The sequence below is a fragment of the Emys orbicularis genome, chromosome 18, assembly GCF_028017835.1.
Source record: "Emys orbicularis isolate rEmyOrb1 chromosome 18, rEmyOrb1.hap1, whole genome shotgun sequence".
NCBI classification, from domain to species: domain Eukaryota; kingdom Metazoa; phylum Chordata; order Testudines; family Emydidae; genus Emys; species Emys orbicularis.
In genome coordinates, this window is record NC_088700.1 from 15,580,603 (window position 1) to 15,598,864 (window position 18,262).

General features: G+C 43.7%; 1 protein-coding gene across 1 annotated transcript in view; it reads left to right on the top strand.

Moving 5' to 3' along the window:
* The first annotated feature begins 302 nt into the window (after positions 1–302).
* Positions 303–18,262, top strand: part of BRINP1 (BMP/retinoic acid inducible neural specific 1) — a 64,887-nt gene continuing 46,927 nt past the window's right edge. Inside the window, exon 1 of the mRNA XM_065418888.1 lies at positions 303–520. Within this exon, the coding sequence (XP_065274960.1) occupies positions 303–520 (218 nt within the window). The remainder of the gene's footprint in view (positions 521–18,262) is intronic.

Here is an 18,262-nt window from a genome sequence, read left to right on the forward strand (position 1 = left end):
CAGTGAAATACAATCAGATACCCAGAACCACAATACAAGTAGACTGAGGGCATTTAAAATCTGGTTTAAAGTTTGTTTTCATGTTGTGCCACATATTTGAAATAATTAACAGCAACAAAAAACATTTCTATGATTACACGTGTAACCATTTTTCTTTCTTCTCTCTTTTTTTTCTTCTATTTCTTTCCTCTGTTCTTGCTCTCCTCTCTCTCTTTCTTTCCTCTTCCCCTCCCTTCCTCTCTTCCTCCACAGGACTCCATAGAATGGAGCAAGAATGAGAGGAAAAAGGCAGACAGAAAAGCATGAACTGGAGGCTTGTTGAGTTCCTCTACTTCCTGTTTATATGGGACCATATAATAGTACAGCCCTCCCACCAGGAACCAGCTGTTACCAACCAACATGTCTCCAAGGAATTTGATTGGCTTATTTCAGACAGGGGGCCTTTCCACCACTCGCGGAGCTACTTATCCTTTGTGGAAAGACATCGTCAAGGATTTACAACCAGATATAAAATATACAGGTATGTTGGTTTCTTACAGAGCTCATCGCTTTGCAGCCAGTGAGAACTCTGAGGGGTCACTCTTTCAGTCACAGTAGATGCTGGTCATTGGTTGAGACCCGCCAATGCCCTCATTCAGTCTGGGAGTGCTTCTTGACTATCTGCTGCCTTTCGTTAACAATGACATCTGCTTCAAAGACTCAGATACAGTAGACGTAAAGCTCTGACGTAAGCAATGAAGGTGTGTGGGTACCCAGGTGATTACCACAACATAAAACCAATGTAGAGAGACAGACAGGAGCTCAGGGGAGAACCTGTCCGATATGCATGTGAATGTGTCATATATGGGCAAAGATGAAATACATGGACACACAAACGAGCACATCAAAACGCATCTAGCACTGTGCACACGAACTTGAATGCAACTCTATATGCAAACCCAGCCATCTGCCTATTGTACATGCATTCACAAGCTGACATATCAATCTATACAATCACAGAAATGTCGGGGCAGGAGGGACCACGCAAGGTCATCTAGTCCACCTCCCCACGTTATGTTTAAGTATACCTCGTACAGACACATACCAACATTCCAGTTTTCACACAACTAATATTTACCTCTAGAAGTACTACCCACCCCAAGAACTCCAGAAACAAGTGACCCCCCCCAATCATGAGATTGGCTTCAAAATCAGGAGACTTCTTTTTTAACAGAAATAATAAGTGTTGGGTTCTTTGTATTTGCCTTCTGCTTTCTAAGCCTTTAGGCTTCATTCACTTTGTGTTTTCAACCTTGTCTCTGCAAAAAACTTATTTGTATTAATGGAAGCTGAGATTCTTATGCAATCTCTTGTTTACAGAAGCCGAGGAAACAACCCCACCAAATATTATGATAAATGCGTGAGAGGTGGTAGGGCTCCTATACACACGTGCATATCTACACATGTGGATAGGCCCTGGTATACAATTGCATAAGGCACCAATAAACACGCCAATATGAACAAATAGGTAGGAATGTAACACAGACGTAAAGGTAGCTCATTGCACTCACACACAGTAAAAACAAAAAAGATGGAGTGCACACACACACAATGTTTCCTAGGAGGCATTATTCCAGAAGCATCTGCAGATGTAGAATAACCCCACAATATACTGGCTGAGACGCAGCACTGCGCCTCCAGCAGGTATGGCCCAGAAAAGCATAGCCCACAGACTCTGTTCTACCTTCCCCATTCAGAACTTCTCTGGGGGAAGAAGCAGCCTCCTGCTGCTCTAGTTTTTGCTGCCCCATTTCCCCCACGGACTCCACATCTCCTTGCAGCAGAGAACACATGTATGCTGCAGGGATTCCATTTCTGCTCTTGGGACACCTTCAGCACCCCCAAGTATATCAGGGGCTTCAAGGAGAATGGTGCAGGGCTGCTTATGACTCTTCTTTGCAGTGTCTGCTCCAGGAGAACTCTCCCTGGCCAGCTAAGGGGCTTTTATGGCCCTGTAGGCCACCCCACTGGTATAGAGGGTCCATGGTGGGAAGGAGAATGCCTCCCACTTTATGCCTGATACGTGCTCAAACACCCCCAAGTATGTCTATACATATGCACGAGCATAAATCAGTGAACACCCACAATAAAATACACATAGACAAGTACAGGTGAAATGTGCCATGCATTCCGACATTATTTTATATACTGACTTTGTGGAGTTAAATAACGGCGTTAAATGGGGGCGTGGGGTTAACAGCGGAATGGGGGAGGTATTAAGAGGCACCTAAGGAAGGGATACAAGTTATGTTTTCAAATTAGATAGGAAATTAGATGGAAATTCATTGAGGGATCACGAGAGACAAGAAAGCCCTTTGCAGATGGCAGAGATTGCAGAGGAGAAGGCTCTCATACCTAGAGCAGTGAGATAGTGTGACTGAGTTGATGAGAAGTGGCAGGGTGGAGAGTAGCCAGAGAATCTCTGCGATAGACCCCAACAAATCCATAAAGGATTAAGGAAGCTGAGAGCAGTTTCAAACCAGACCCTCAAATGCATTGGGGAAACAGTAATGGATCTGTTTGTCTGTGATGTTTCTAAGGCATCTGCCACCATAGTATCCCAAAGGATAGGGATGCTTCTTTGTACATGTGAGGATGTGGGCAGTACATTCTGCAGCTGCTGGAATCTAGAGAGCTGGGATGATGTCATGATTCACAAGACAGAGAAAACGTGAGGTGGGTCAGAGAGTTCAGAGCTAGGGGATAATGACACGGTTATGGGCAATGGAGGTAGTTGGACGGTGTGAGTCAAGAAAGGACATGAAAGAGTTGGAGTTGTGGCTAAGTCTTCTCCCCTTGCCCAAATATCAGACACAAATCACCCCAAGGACAAGTTCTTCCGAATGAGCAATAATAGTAAATCACTATATTGCATGCAGGACACTGATCTCTGGAATTCTACCCTCTGGTTTAGGTTAGGAGCCTATGAAGAAGCTGAGCTCTTTTGAAAATCCAGGCATCTGTGTCAATACTGTAGTTGCTGGGAGCGGCTCCCTTTTGAAAATCTGCTCCCCTTGGCCTTGATTCTGCTCCCGCTCAAGTCACTGGGAAAAAAACCAAAAACCAAAAACAATCTGCCATTGATTTGAATGGAGCAGAATCAAGCCTTTATTTAGCTGTTCAACTGGGTACTGAGGACTTTTTAAAAATCTGGTTCCAATTGTGGGTGCCGAGCACTAGAAAATCGGGCCCATATTTCCAAATCCTCAGCAGGTATAAATCAGTGCGGCCCTTTAAAATTCAATGGAGCTATGCCAGTTTATAGCAGCTGAAGATCTGGCTCATAGCCCTCAAACCATCCAGAACATAGTGTGTTGTTAGCATTAGGGGTGGGCAAATCTCATTTTGCGGGCTCCACAATCTACTGCACAGGTCTGCAAAGCAAGCTGGAGTTCACAAAGTATCAAATTCTGGTTTAAAGACAAGTTTCCTCCTCAAGGGTGATTTTCCCACTGCATCTCCAAAGCCCGGTGTCGCTAGAATTCGAATCAGCCATCCCGACCCGTGAATTTCAAGTGGGTTCGAAATTAGGCAAAAAAGAGCTCACCCGTCCCTAATTGGAACACTGTAACTTGTTTAGTGGTGATTTCCCCAGAGTGTCTTGCTGTGAGGAAACATGGACACAGCACATTAGAACCGTGTCATTTACATTGAAAACCCTCAGAGATAAAGCCACTGCCAATGTTACGCAGCGACGTCAAGCAAAACACAGGATTTTCTAGCGTCTGCAGCCAGCCTCACAAAAACCAGCCCCTCGTTCGCCCCTTTCCTGCCACAGCTGAAGCTCAGACATTTACTAGTAGGCCAAGCGCCTTACTCCAGTTGGCAAAGGCATCCAATGCAAAAGGACTCTTTCCCTTCTGCAGAGTTCCTATGGAACTGAACAGCCACTGATATTCTTTCCATAGAATGTTTAGCCACTGATATTCTTTCCATAGAATTTTTAAACCAGCCTCTAGAATTCTACCTTGGCGACATAATTCTCTGTTACATTCTGTAGGTGGATAGAACGGATCTCTCTCTTTATTCTGTTCTACAGGATTTTAGGGTAATTTCCTTAGAACCCTGAAACGATTATTTTGCTTGTACCCCTTAGTTTAGGTCTGTATCTCACATTTGGTCTTGAGAGGTAGAGCGAAGATATGGAGAGCTGTTTTGTACTGAGTGTTGGGTCATGGACAGTATAGATAGAGCCAAGAGATGAAGAATGAGCATTATTCAGAATCAACTCCATGATAATGAGGCGGGTTTATGGTGCGGTTGAGGATGGAAAATGTTGCACTGATGACTGTCCTATGAGCTGTGATAATGTGGATGGGATGGCAGTGCTGGTTTGTGGGCTGTCTGCATAGTCATCTAGGTGGAAGGGCACACAGTACTGGAAGCACAGTTTAATGTTTAAAGCTCAGGAGTAAGAAAAATCTGAGTTCTGTTTGTGGTTCTGCCACAGATTCCCCATGTGGCCTTGGGCAAGTCACTTCACCGCTCTATCTATGCCTCAATTTCCACACCTGTAGAATGGAAATAACAATACTTGCCTACTTCCCAGAGCCATTCCAAGGCTTAATTTATTAATGTCTGTAAAATGTTCTGAGATCTTTGGATGTCCAGTGCTATAGAAAAACAAAGAATAATTCTTTTACTGAGTGGCTAATAAAGGACTGGCTTGATGGGGAAGCGGGGGGCATAATTGGGAGAGGAAAAGTGGAATTTCCAAATGCATTTATTTATTTCAGTTCCTAAGGAAAAAAGAAAAACAAAAAGTGTCCATTCCAACCTCTAGACACTTTATCATCTCTTAAAATCACGTACCTCACCATACAATAAACACTGGCAAATTAAATGGGTGACAATACAAAGCTATTTTGTTACATAAGCTAGTTACAAAGAGGGCACCAAGTATATAGAAGAAGAAATGCAGGATTAGTTGTGGGTTACAGTGAACAGATTAATTAGAGCTGGTCAGGAAGAGGAAAGCCAAAAAAACCCAAAATCAAAAATAAATTTGAAAAAAAGAATTCCTAATTTTTGTTGAAATTTCAAAATTCATTTTAAAAAAATGTAAATATTTCAGCCACCCTTTATATTCAAGATGTGATTCGGAAATAGTTTATAAAGAGTTGAGAAATGATTCATAGATGCCACATGCACGTTGCAGACACTAATGTGTGTGATAGCGATGGTTAGAAGCACATCAACAGATGGTGTTATATATGGCTGTAAAGCAGGGTTATAAGCAAGTCTCTAGACTCTATAATAATCAACTAACCATTCAAATATCTATGAATAATGCATTAACCCTTTATAGACTATTTATAAATGCCCTCAGTATGAAATACGATCAACATTTCAACCAGCTCTATATTATAATATTAATAAGTCATATCAATGATATGTAGACAGTCAACTTATCCGAGATCTTCCATAGCTCATCAAATAGTTTCGTTGTTAACCTGAGATGGGCCAGGAAATCATTCCAGTTCTGGCCCCTTTGCTCTGGGTAAAAGCCCGGAGTGGCATAAATGTGTCCTAAAAATCCCTGGGAGCATTGTGGGTGCTCAACAACTCTGAAATCCGATAGGAATTGATATATCTAATGTTAGGCCCTCAACATGGTTCCATTTTGGCCAATGCATGCCCGTGGCTAGAGGAAAAGGAATCAGCAAACCAGAGTTCTGTTCAATTTTGCTATTGTCATCTTCCTGGCCCATTCATTTGTTCATGTCACTCCTCTTTTTGAATCCCTTCACTGTCTATTGCATCACATTTAAACTATCGGTCACCTCCTTCAAGACTCTCTATAAATTTTATCCTCCTTTGGGTTGAGTTACACGTTGATCTCCCTGCCACCTGCCTTGCTCATATTCCTATTCTTCTGAGCCTGTCTGCCACTCTCCCCATCAGTCCCCTCCCTTCTTTCATCCACACAGCCCTGTGTGCATCATCTGACATCCCTGGAGTCATCCCCAAAGCCCTATCCCCTTTACTCTATGTCCTTCTTAAAACCCACTTCTGCTGTGCTGTCTATAGAGCATCTCGTGAATTTGTATAGAAAATCCCCTGTATTGCTCCACATCCCTGACCTCTGTAAACTTGTCTGTGCAGCCATCTTCAGACAGTCAATTCCTTGGGACAGGGGCTGTCTGACTCTTCCTATATGTCAGAAAAGTCTCTAGCTCATGATGAGTGCTGCCACAAACAAACAGAACAATCATCAACGCCCTGGGTCTCTTTGGGTGAGTCACCTCACCTCCCTCTGACTCAGTTTCCCCATCCGTATGTAACCCCAATGTAACTCTGGCCCTCTCTAGTTGTGGCTGTCCACAGAGAGAGAGAGCTTGATGAGCCTGCTATAGCCTTGCCTAACAGAACAGGGTCTTTTAAAATGAGAGGTCCCACATTCAGTCCCCACAGCTGTTGACCCTCTACATGGTAAAGGGTTAACAAAACCCAACTCTGTAATGCAATGTGAGCTCCGTGGGTGACAGAGGAGTGAGGTAGCATTAATTCTATCCTTCATTTTCAGCCTGGAGTGCGGGTTTATGTGCCTGGACAGCAGTGTGATGTCTGCTCTATGTCCGTTCATAGGGATAAGGACCATTTTCTAGCCAAACAGTGAGAACTTGATTCACATTTACACTGAAGCCCCTTTATGCCACTCCTGATGTGTAAAGGGACTTTAAAGTGAGCATAAATGTAACATAGTCCCACTTTTAGTCCCTTTATGATGCCAGAGAGGTATAAAGAGGCCAGAGTGTAAATGAGAATCAAGTGCTAATTCTTGAAATGGTGTGTGTGTGTGTGAGAGAGAGAGAGAGAGAGAGAGAGAGTGTGTGTGTGTGTGTGTGTGTGTGTGTGTGAGAGAGAGAGAGAGAGAGAGAGAGAGAGAGTGTGTGTGTGTGTGTGTGTGTGTGTGTGAGAGAGAGAGAGAGAGAGAGAGAGAGAGGACGAAAGCCAAAGCTAAAATCTTCTCCATTCAGAGTGTGCCCCTTCCCAGTGCCACTTCACCAGGCTATTGTTAGGTTTCATTTTCACTCTCATTCACAACCCATCTGGATTTGCAGAAATCATTAAATAAAGACTGCAGAACAGAGCGTCTGCATGCCAGGGAGGAGAGTCACACCCCAGGTCAGTCTGCAAAATAACACTTGTCAAGTCAGACACCTTCCCCTCCTACCCCCCAGCTTTTTTTTCCAGCAAGTTCCCTATCATGTGAGCAACGGTGACATTTCTTCCCACTAAGAAAGCTGCAGAGAAGATAAAGCTGTCGTTCTACATTGGGAGCATTTATCAACATTAGCAGAGAGGTGCCTGCAATGGGCTACTCACCCCAGCCCAGCCCAGGTCTAATTATCCACTTCACACTGTAGGCTGTGTCCTGTATCACTTACCCAACCTCATAGACTCCTTGCCCAGTACAGTACCGCACAACATGCAAGACTCTGGTGGGAATTCTCAGAAGTTGAAAGGAAATTGACTTTACACTGACTTTTTAGACCCCAGAACAAAATATGGACACTCCCCAAATGGATAGTTTAGAAAATAACCCACCACCTACCTACCAATTAGCTGCCTTCTCAAATTACAGGTTAGGAGTTTGGTGTAGTCTCTTCATTGCCTCTGTATGCAATCTGGAACTCCTATTCCTAACTATGCCTTATCTTAAAGTCTCTCTGTCTCTCACTTATACCCCATGGCAAGCTTTCTGTCCAACTATAAAAGGGGTAGCCGTGTTAGTCTGGATCTGTAAAAGCAGCAAAGAGTCCTGTGGCACCTATAGACTAACAGACGTATAGGGGCATGAGCTTTCGTGGGTGAACACCCACTTCTGCATCCGAAGAAGTGGGTATTCACCCACGAAAGCTCATGCTCCTGTACGTCTGTTAGTCTATAGGTGCCACTGGACTCTTTGCTGCTGTCCAACTATAATAGCTTGGATGCCAATAACATCTGAAGGAATATTACCAAGAATATTACCAAGACTCCTCTCCACTGCATTCAGGAAACTCTTTCCTCTTGTATAAATGGACAGGCTCCTTTATATTTCTTATTCTCTGCTTTGGTTTGGTTTTTTTAGTCACACTGCAATTCTGGCGACAGCAAGTACGTTTTCATACGAGGGTTTTACTCTCTCAGTGTAAAGGAGACATCCTCTTTTATGTTTCTAAGCTGGAGGTGAGATTATTTTCAGCAGTAATGTAGCAGTTGAAGGACTGAAGGAGAAGAGATGAAAGGAAGTTCTTGTTGACTGTGTGGAATAAGCAATGGGATGCTACAGATCACTGCATGTAAAAAAAATGAAATTTACATAGTTTACATTATGCATGTAAACTAGTGATGTACATTGGTTTGTAATCAGTAAACACCTTGTAAATAAATGTGTGTAAACCAGGAATTTAAATCAATTTACATAATGTGTGTAAACAATGAAACCTTCCAGTGTGCTCCTCAATGTAAATGTTCATCTGAAAATGACACTAACACAAGTTTACGCAACTTTATGAGAGAGATGCAAAATTTACATTCCCATCTCACTGCTCTCACACTGCAGCTTGGCAAAGATGACACATTCAGGAGACTGGCGTAAACCAGCCAATTACATCACGTAGTTACTCGTTTACCCACAACCTTCATTTTTCATGCAGTTCAGGGACCAGTGTTGTTACATTCCCTGCATAATGAATCTCCATGCATATGGATAACCGTTCATATATTTGCATAAAGGAGAACAAAGGCAGGGATGGAGGATGATGGGGCTTGCTGGGGCATGTTTACTACTCTGCAAAATCCTGGTGGTTGCTAGGTCATACAGCCAAGGAGTTTGGCCTTCATCTGGGTTTGATGAACAGTTGTTCTGGCTGCATTTGGATTCAGATGGTCAGGGTTTCAGCATATCAGTGGCAGCTGTGATATCAGACATCCCTCCTCATCTTTAATAATCTTGAGGGGCGCTGACCGATGAAAGCATAAATTGCGCCGAAAATTAATAAGCTTCGAAATCATTCCAGGCTAACATCTTAGAGCCAACCATCTCTCCAAACTTTGGGAAAGGTCAGGTCCTCCTTTGAATTTAGCAGCTCAAACCCATGTCTTCAGGAGGGTGGCACAAGGAGCATCGGACAGGAGACACCACATGCTCTTGGGCCTCGAAGGGAATTCTGTCCCCTCTCATTTCTCACCTGCATGAGTCCCTTTCTTATGGAGTGATGAGGGATCCACTTTCCTCTACGTACATCAAGTTTTGGGATTATTCACAGTGCTCCACCCACCGGTCTCCTCCGCACTGCTCCGTAGTGGATCTCTCTAGCACTTAGCTGGGCTTTCCATGTTCATTGCAGATGTCTGAAGGCAGGCAGACTGAGGCCTTGTGGCTTAAGAGCCGTTTAAAGGTTAACAAGCCAAGGAGAAGCCGTCACTCAACCTTGTGGGTAGGCTTTTAATTCCACTTGTAAAACAGGCAGATGCTTATTTCTGCAGAAGCAGTTATGTAAAAAAGGAGTCATCAGATGTTTGATGCAAGGAATAATTTTGTTCTGGCACCAGTAGCGCATAGGGAGATGCCATGACTCTACCTTTTATAGCTTTTTCTATTTCTGGATCCCCCTATAATTTTTTCCCCTGTGTTCCAAGTCTTACTTCTTCTTCCTTTATTCTGTCTGACTCTCGCCCACTGACCTCTGTAAGTGCAGCAAGATAAGCCCCATTTGCAACAGCAATTGGAGACATCCACGCTGATTTCCCATGCTCATCTTACAGACCCACTGTTGGACAATGCAAGTTCAGTCAGAAACCAAGGGCCGGTCTCCTGAAAAAGCACGATTGCAAGCAGGTATAAGGGAATCGGCAGACCCTGGAGATAGAGTAGGAGGGAGTGGGATTTTGGCAAGCCTCGGGTGACAGGGATTCTTCTGCAGGCAATGAGAGATCCATTACATACTCCTTCAGGGCAGGTCATGCAATGTGCAGTGGCTTATGTGAGCACACAGGAGATGCACCTCTCTTAAAGAGCTGATTATACAGGTATATCAGGGCTTCTGCAGCCGACAGTAGCAGAGGTGTCATCTCTGGATGGTGGCGCAGGTGATGCCAAGTATCTGATGCCAGGATCACGCTTCAGGGCCATTGTTAGTTGGTGACCGTGCTCTGTAACTGATCGCGCGCGGGCATCTCTCTCCTCCTCCAGCCCTTGGAGACGATTTCCCATACACCTCGCTTCACAGAGCTCCACCCGGACACAAGTCATTTACAATAAAATATTTACAGGAAGCTGCAATGAGGCTGACTTCACAGGGGAGTCATTTGTCCTGGTTAAATAACTTCTCCCATCAGGTGAGGCCTGTGGATGGGGGAGGAAAAGCCAGAGCTGACAGATCTCAGCGCATTTGCATTCCATGAGCCTGCCTGGTGTGGAATCAGACTGTAGTGCAGACTGCAGGGGGGATGCTAGGTCCTTGCAGCTGAGGCTTCACCCACACTGTTAAATGGAGAAGGGATGAGCCCATCTTCATCCGGCCTGGGAAATCCTCCTCTTCCTTGACCTGCTCCTGCTTACTCTTGGTAGGCATTCCTCGTGGTCTGGGATAAATGAAGGCAGCTGTGAATAGGGCCAGATTAAGGGGATGGGATTGTCAAAAGTGCCTGATGGATTTAGAAGCCCACGTCCCACTGAAAATCTGCCACAGTGCGTGCAGGCCGATGGTCCCTGCTCCTGGAGTTCTAGGATGACAGCAGAATCTGAGCTTCCATTAAACGAACAAACCCAAGCCCTAGTGCTCGTAGTAGCAAGGGAAAACTTGAAAACATGACCCAGGCAGTGAAGTCTGCCTGAATCTGCAGACAGGCCCCAGCAGAGGGAGGAGCAGCAACCTCTGGAACCAACAGGGAAGCTATCTGGCCCCAAACCTGCCACCAGACCAGACCAAGCCCCCAACTGTCCTGGATGCTCCCCCTTATGCTGCTTGTGGGGGGAAATGAGCCCTGTGACCACTCCTGCTGCTGCTGGAGTGGGCAGAGCCCCTGCCACTGGTCCACATTCTGCTGGACCTCCCATGCCTGACTGTGACTCCTCCAACAGGTGTGTAAGAAAAAAAAAACCCCAGCCTCCCTTTCTAATAGAGCCATAGGGTTAGACGGGACGTCTAGTCTACCCCCCTGCCAAGATGCAGGATTTGTTGTGCCTAAACCATCCAAGATAAGTGGCTATCCAGCCTCTTTTTGAAACCGTTGCCTCTTGTCTTGCCCTCTGTGGCAAGAGAAAACAATTTTCTCCATCTTTTTTATGGCAGCCTTTCAGGTATTTGAAGACCGCTATCATGTCCCCCCTTCATCTCCTCTTTTCCAAACTAAACACACCTGTAATCGAGAGCCTCTTGGGTCCCTCTCCTAAGGGAAGTCATTTAAAAGCAGTCTGGACAAAGCACTAGAGAATATACTTTACAGAACAATCCTGCCTTGGCCAGGAGTCGGGAGGGGAATGTACTCCATGTCCAATAGGCCTTTTCCATCTTTCAAGTGGATTCACTCACACACCTGATTCCTTATCTTCAAACTGATCAGCTCTGTGTGTAGGAGTGTGGTGTGACAGCTGCCAATCAGCTCTCCTTGAGCAACTCACCCAGTGAGGGCACAGTCAGCTCCCCACACTTTGCCATAGCATTCAGTCTCGAAGCACAACCCTACCCCACCTGTCACTGGTTCTCAGCCTGCTGTGCTGGGCCAAAGGGCCTTTGCTAATACAGCTTCTGCTAATGTTTTGCCCTTCTTTAGAGATTCCAGTCTCTGCCTGGACCCTAATCAATTCTTAAGGGCTAAACAGTGCCTGTTAGGCACAGCCCATTGTAAGGGACAAAGTGGAGGTCCACAGCTCTATTCTGTCTCCTGGAACTCCCTAGCTGCATTGCAAGGGGACTGACTGTTATGCCCCTGAGCATACTCTCCTCACTGCCTGCTGATCGGGAGTCAGAGAAGTGATGGCGAGGTGGCTCCCCCAACTCCCAGCCATCCCGTTCAGGAAGGGTCAGGGAGGATCCTAGCTATTCTTCCCAAGGCAGAGCATCTAGGAACCAGCCCCTGGATTCTCTCAAACTCAAGGGATGCTATTCTGGGCAGGACTTCTGGGGAAGGGAAAACGTTCCTGTATGTCACGGTCACCATCTTGGCCATCAAAGCGGGGATCTTCTTAGCTGAAAGCAGGAGCTGCTACAGCTTGAGCTAAAGAGCCAGACTCTGTAGCTGGCAGCTGTGATTGACTCGCAGAGGAAGACACACAACACACATGGACCAATAGGTTACACTTACTCCTCCCCTGTCCCCCACCACTGCATGGAGGTGTAAGTAAAGACCAACCACAATTCAACCCTACGTGGGGGCGAGAAGGTAAATTTGGACAGTTGTTTTTCAGTCATGCATCCAGCACAGCCTGTTCCCATTTTTTTTCTATCTTACTGTTTCCTTCCCGCTCAGCAAATGAGAGCCCCTCTGCTGAGTATTCAGCATTAAATATTTCAGTATTGGCTTCCAGCTCTTGAGCAATACCAAAAAGAACATTACTTTTTACTTCCCTCCAAATGTCTGGGTTCTCCTTGGGGAGTCCGCACTCCTAGTCTGATCAGCACTAATAAGAGAGCTGTGGGGGGAGAGGGAAATATAAGTTGCAGGGTTGATGGGGAGAGGAAGGGAAAGAGAAGGAGGTTTGTTCCGTTCATCCCTCGTTCAAGCTGAAAGAATAATCCCTAAACAAACATAATGTACTCCTTCATTTTGCATCTTGTTTTTCATTAGCAGAATGTGAAATTCTGAGGTGTATTCACGAGGCAAAATGACACGCCAGTTTCTTTGCAGTTATGTTTCCCTCTCAATGAAAGGCAAGCATTTGAGATTTGGTATAATGAACCAACACAGCACAGATTTCAGTGTTGCCAATTCTGGAAATTTTAATGAGAATCTCATTGTGCCTGGTGTTTTTTCTGGAAGCCCCAGCACCTGGAGTCCTGTGATTATGTGAGAATCTCAGATAATTTATTTTTGAAGTAGGTTTCTAGCCCTCATGGTTGCAGAGAAAAACTTGAAAATGTGGCTCCAAAATATTCAGAAAGCAGGAGGCAAGTAAAACCCCCAATTATATTATCTTTTACAAATGTCATGCATTTTAAGTGAATCCCATGATTTTTTAACTCTTGATGCTGGTGATAGTGCTATAACGCTTATGATGCCATTTTTGTTATCTAATTGGATGTCTTCCATAAATTAACAAAGCCAGCAAAGATTCCAAATTTTGAATATCGCACGCGGACATACAATTCAATCACAAGTGTAAACGCCTCAGCACTGTCTCGCTTTGTGTTTGCACAGCACCTCACCCAGTTGGGCCTTCATCTTTATCAAGGATGCTACTGCAACATAAATATTACATATAATTATATTCCTACAAATAATATAAGTAACAACATCAATAATATCGATCATAATAATATTGGTAATAGTTTGAGTTTAAAAGTAGCCTCTGTAGCCTTAAAAGCATTTGTACTAGTAAAGCTCAGTTGCTTGAATGTGCATGAAAAAGCAAACCGTAGAACATCCACATACAATTAAACATTCATTTATTCTAGCAACTTCCAACCTACCATCATATTTTGCACCAAACAGTCACATTATCATGGAAACACATAAAAATACTCTAGCGCCATCTAGCTAACTCCCAGAGCAAGTCACATCAACCATTCAATTTCAGATGAACCTGAGGCTGGTACATGATCTTGGGTGAACACCAGATTAGGCTAAGCTTTGTAAAGAGATGATGTAAACAGCTGCACAAAGGAAGCATTTGCATTCACAACTAGTTTTACGGGTCCTGCAAAACTCAGGAACTATGCTACATGTTTCTGAGTGCCATCTACTGGCACCTTATCTATTGTCTAATTATTTACATGTATACAGACACAAGAGCACTCCTGTAACAAGCTTCATTTTGAGTTTTGGGATTTGTTCTTATGCCAAACTCAAAGCGACCATTAGAGTTACGAATACAAGGGAAGGAAGGCTGTGTCATCACTGTGAAGTTCTAGTTGGACCTGGTGAGGGAACATGACGTTCTAGGTGGCTGCAGAGTTCTTGCACTATTGTCACAATTGCAGCTGGATGGAACATTTTCAGCTCAATCACATTTTGTCAAACCATGCTGTTTCGTGAGAACCAAAATGTTTTGCAGAGATGTACTGGTTCCAATGAAGTTGTCATTGGAAATGGTTTTGAAGACTTTCTGGTCACTTCTGACCAGAGGCAGAGAGGGAGTGAGTGCTGAAAACAGCTGTTTCAACATTTCCAAAAATGTTTTTGTTCCAGTGCAGAAGGAAAACAAATGACAAAACCTTGAAAGTTGCTGCGAACCAAAATTCTTATCCTTTGGACAGCACCAGTCACAATCAATATTTGAACTTTTCTGCTTGCCAGACTCTCGAGCTTTGTCTAGCTATGGTAATAGGCAATGAACCATCCAGTGTGCATGTGTATGCTGCCCTCTACTGGGTGGAATTGGGACTGCTTAGCCCCATTAGGCCCTAAGCTGTTAACAGTATAAACTCCAGGGCTAGAAGACCTGAACAGATGGTGCTCTCTGCTCCCTCTGTTGGGGAGAAGGGGAAAAAGCCAGCTCTGGCCAGCTTCATTCACCTGAATTATACTATTGTTTACCCATAATTCCACCTTTTGTTGCTTTGATTGCAATGTGTTTGTGTTTCGATGTGTTGACGTGATAATAGATTATTATCATTACTATACTTGGGAAATGGAACTCAAGTAGTAGGGGCCCATGCTTTGGCCACCAGAGGATCTGCCTCTGTCCTTGATGTCACCCTGAACTACAGCACTGCCAACACATCCCTCCTCTGACACAGGTGCTAGCACATGGACAAGGAGGAATAGTCTACGCAGGGACCACTAGGGCGTGTTCAGCACCCGTATAGGCTAGGGCTACCCTAATTTGCACCTAGTTGCAATGGCCCCCACAGGCCATTAGGGGGATGTAGAATCGTACAACCCCCTAGTGGCCTCAAGCCACCTCACTTGGCCCATCTCTCTGCATCCAGAACTGTTCTGGAGATAGCACTCTGCTGTGGTATTCTCCAGGATGGGATTCACACCTGCACCATGGTCCACTTCCGACAGCCAGCCTAGCTGGTGCAAAGAGGCCATGGTGCAGTGGGGGAGATGCTCCGTGGTATGCAGCGTCGGTATGAAGTCATAGGTAAGCCACAGATTTGTTATCCTAAAGTGTAGCAGGGTATGTGTGCGAGGGGGCAGGAGTGTAAAGGATCAGCCAGCATGTGTCGAAATTTTTAATGGCTCTATGCTGCCTCTTCTTCTGTCTGTGCTAGTGGAAATCCTTCTCTTAGCATGATAGATTTTATTCAATTTTTAAGAGCTCTTCATTTTTCATTTGGGAAGGAAAGTTGGAGCTGCTTCCAATCTGCAATCAATCAGCCACCATAGCGGAAGAGATACAAGGAAGCTCTCTTGCTTTGTGGGAACCTTTATCTTCCTTGTGAGCTCACAGAAGTTAATATATTTCTGAATGGAGGAGAGAGACAGAATATGCAGCCAGCACACCGCCTGCCTAAACCCTGCAAACTGCCTTGTTGTTAGCGCTAACCCTACAAAAAGTCTTCAGAACAACACAACACAATATGGGCTTATAGAGAAAGGAAGCAAATCACATGTAAATGTACATACGGCCAGATTTTTAACGGTATTTAAGAGCCTAAAGACACAGAGGGATTTTTTTTTCATTGTCTCATTGTTTCCATGTATTCCTCCGTCTGTTTGAATCCATCTGTTGTCTCTTGTTTTCTATTTAGTTTGTCAGCTCTTTGGGGTAGGGACTATGTGTGTGTTCCATGCTTGGTCAGGACCAAGCACATCAGGGTCCTGGTCCGGGATTAGGACGCCTAGATGCTATGGTAATACAAATAATTAATAATAATAGTAATTTTCAGAAGTGCCCATGTGCCTACATCGTATATCTTTCAGTGGGAGTTAGGTGCTTAGCAGCACTTGAAAATCTCACTAGGCACCTATCTGCATCTTTAGGTGCCTAAATATCTTTCAAATCTGGTCTTTAGGACACTGATCGTCCACTTTTGTTTTCAAAAATGCCAGCCATCACTTCATTAACATATGCACGATGTGTTGCTGTCCTAGAAAAACACCCAAATAAGAGAAATATTAAGGGTCTGGACTCCACTTCTGGAGAACCTCTGGAGAACTTCAGGCCATGAAGATGTCTCCTTTCTGTGTTTGTACAGCACTCATCACAATGAGACTCCACTACTAAATAAAACCTTTGGGCACCACCATAATATAAATATTTACTCCTAAAAATATCAATAAATCACCAGGGACATACTCATCCAGAAAGGAATAACAACAAGCACTTCTATAACTAGGCTTGGAAGGATTCGATTTTTGTCGGCAAATGTCGGTAACTGTCAATTTCACCGTGCAGACAGGAACTGACAAAATAGCTATATTTCCATCGATAATAATCAAAATGTACAGAGAGAGCCCAAGTAAGAAAACACGCTCCTTGAGAATTTATTGCATTCTGATTTAAGGATCTTTACTTTGTATATTTTGACATGTGATGTTGACAATTGGCATTTTAACCGTTATAACGCTGTAACTTTTTGAATCTCAATGTCTATTGACATTTGATAATTACTGCCTGACCCCCTTCTCCCACATTAATGCCGACAACTGTGAAAATGTAAATAAATACAAATTGGAAAAAAAAATGCTTAAAATCCACAACTGTGAAAACTTAAATAAAAAAAACAAAGCTTTAAAATAAACATTGATATTATCCACTGAAATTATTAAAAAAAAAAAAATAGAATTCAGACAAGCCTATCTATAGGATCTTTCATCTGAGGATCTCAAAGCACTTAACAAGTGTTAATTAAGCCTCCTAATGATAGCTGAGGGAAGGATTTTTTAAATGAATAATTTACTAGTAAAATATAATGAAATTCATCATATTTATTATTCATGGATATATTCGTCAAAACATAGCAGCTTGGTTGTATTGCTAGGTAAATCATTTATAATGTGCATATATTCCTCAAACAATTTATACAAAACTACTTTGAAATGTGTAGAATAAGCTATTCACTGATGATTATTAACCAGCTTAACTCACAATCCCCCTGTGAAGCAGGGAAGTATTAGGTTATAAACTCTTTGAGGCTGGCACTGTCTTTTTATTCTGTGTTTGAATAGTGCCTGGCACAATGGGGTTCTGTTCCATGAGTGGGTCCCCCTTTAGGTACTACAACAATACAAATTAACAACAATAATAATAAATAATAATTATTATTATTATTATCCTTATTTTACACAAGGTTTAACTTAGGTGGAGAGGGGTCAGACGACTTGCCCATAGTCACAGAGAAATTAAGTGGCAGAGCCAAAAGAGGACACAGGAATTGTTATTTCCATTTTCCTGCTCTAACTACTACACCACACTCTCCTTGCAGAGCCAAGAAGAGAACCCAGGTGTCCTGGCTCCTCATCACCTATTCAATCACACTCATCTCCCAGGGCCAGAGAGAGAACCTGGGAATCCTGACTCCCAGTCCCTTGGTCTAATTGCTAGATTACACTCTCTTCTCAGCGTTTGGAAGAGAACCCAGGAGTCCTGAAACCCAGTCCCTTTCTAGATCCCTTTCTTTCTGTCTCCTGTGACAGCAAACTCCTGTAAGCTGGTGTCATTTGAAAGGTACATCAGCAGAGAGAAAGCACAAGGCTCACACTCCTTCTGACTTCCACTGACATTTGTGTCCAGCAATCCCAGAAGGCCTTTCATGCCTTTACTGGTGTCAAATATCACAACCTCTCCCTCGGGTTTTATTAGGAAAGCTGATGCCGAATTACCCAGCCTCCTCCCACACAATAAAAAGTGTTTATAACCCTGTAAATTCCAACATATCAGCAGCTTGTTACGAAGAGAAAAGGTCATTTGGAGAGAAAAAATGTGTCATTCCCTCGGAAATTCTGGCTTAATATATACGAGCGAGTCAGCACTGGAAAAATATTGCTTGATATGATAAAGTCTCATAATAGAAAATGTTGCTGCAATACAGGGCTCGTTTCTTCAGATAAATATTTAATATAGATCACTAAAGATTCATCGAGTACAGAAAAGAGTCTGTCCTATGGTTGGTGTAAAGAA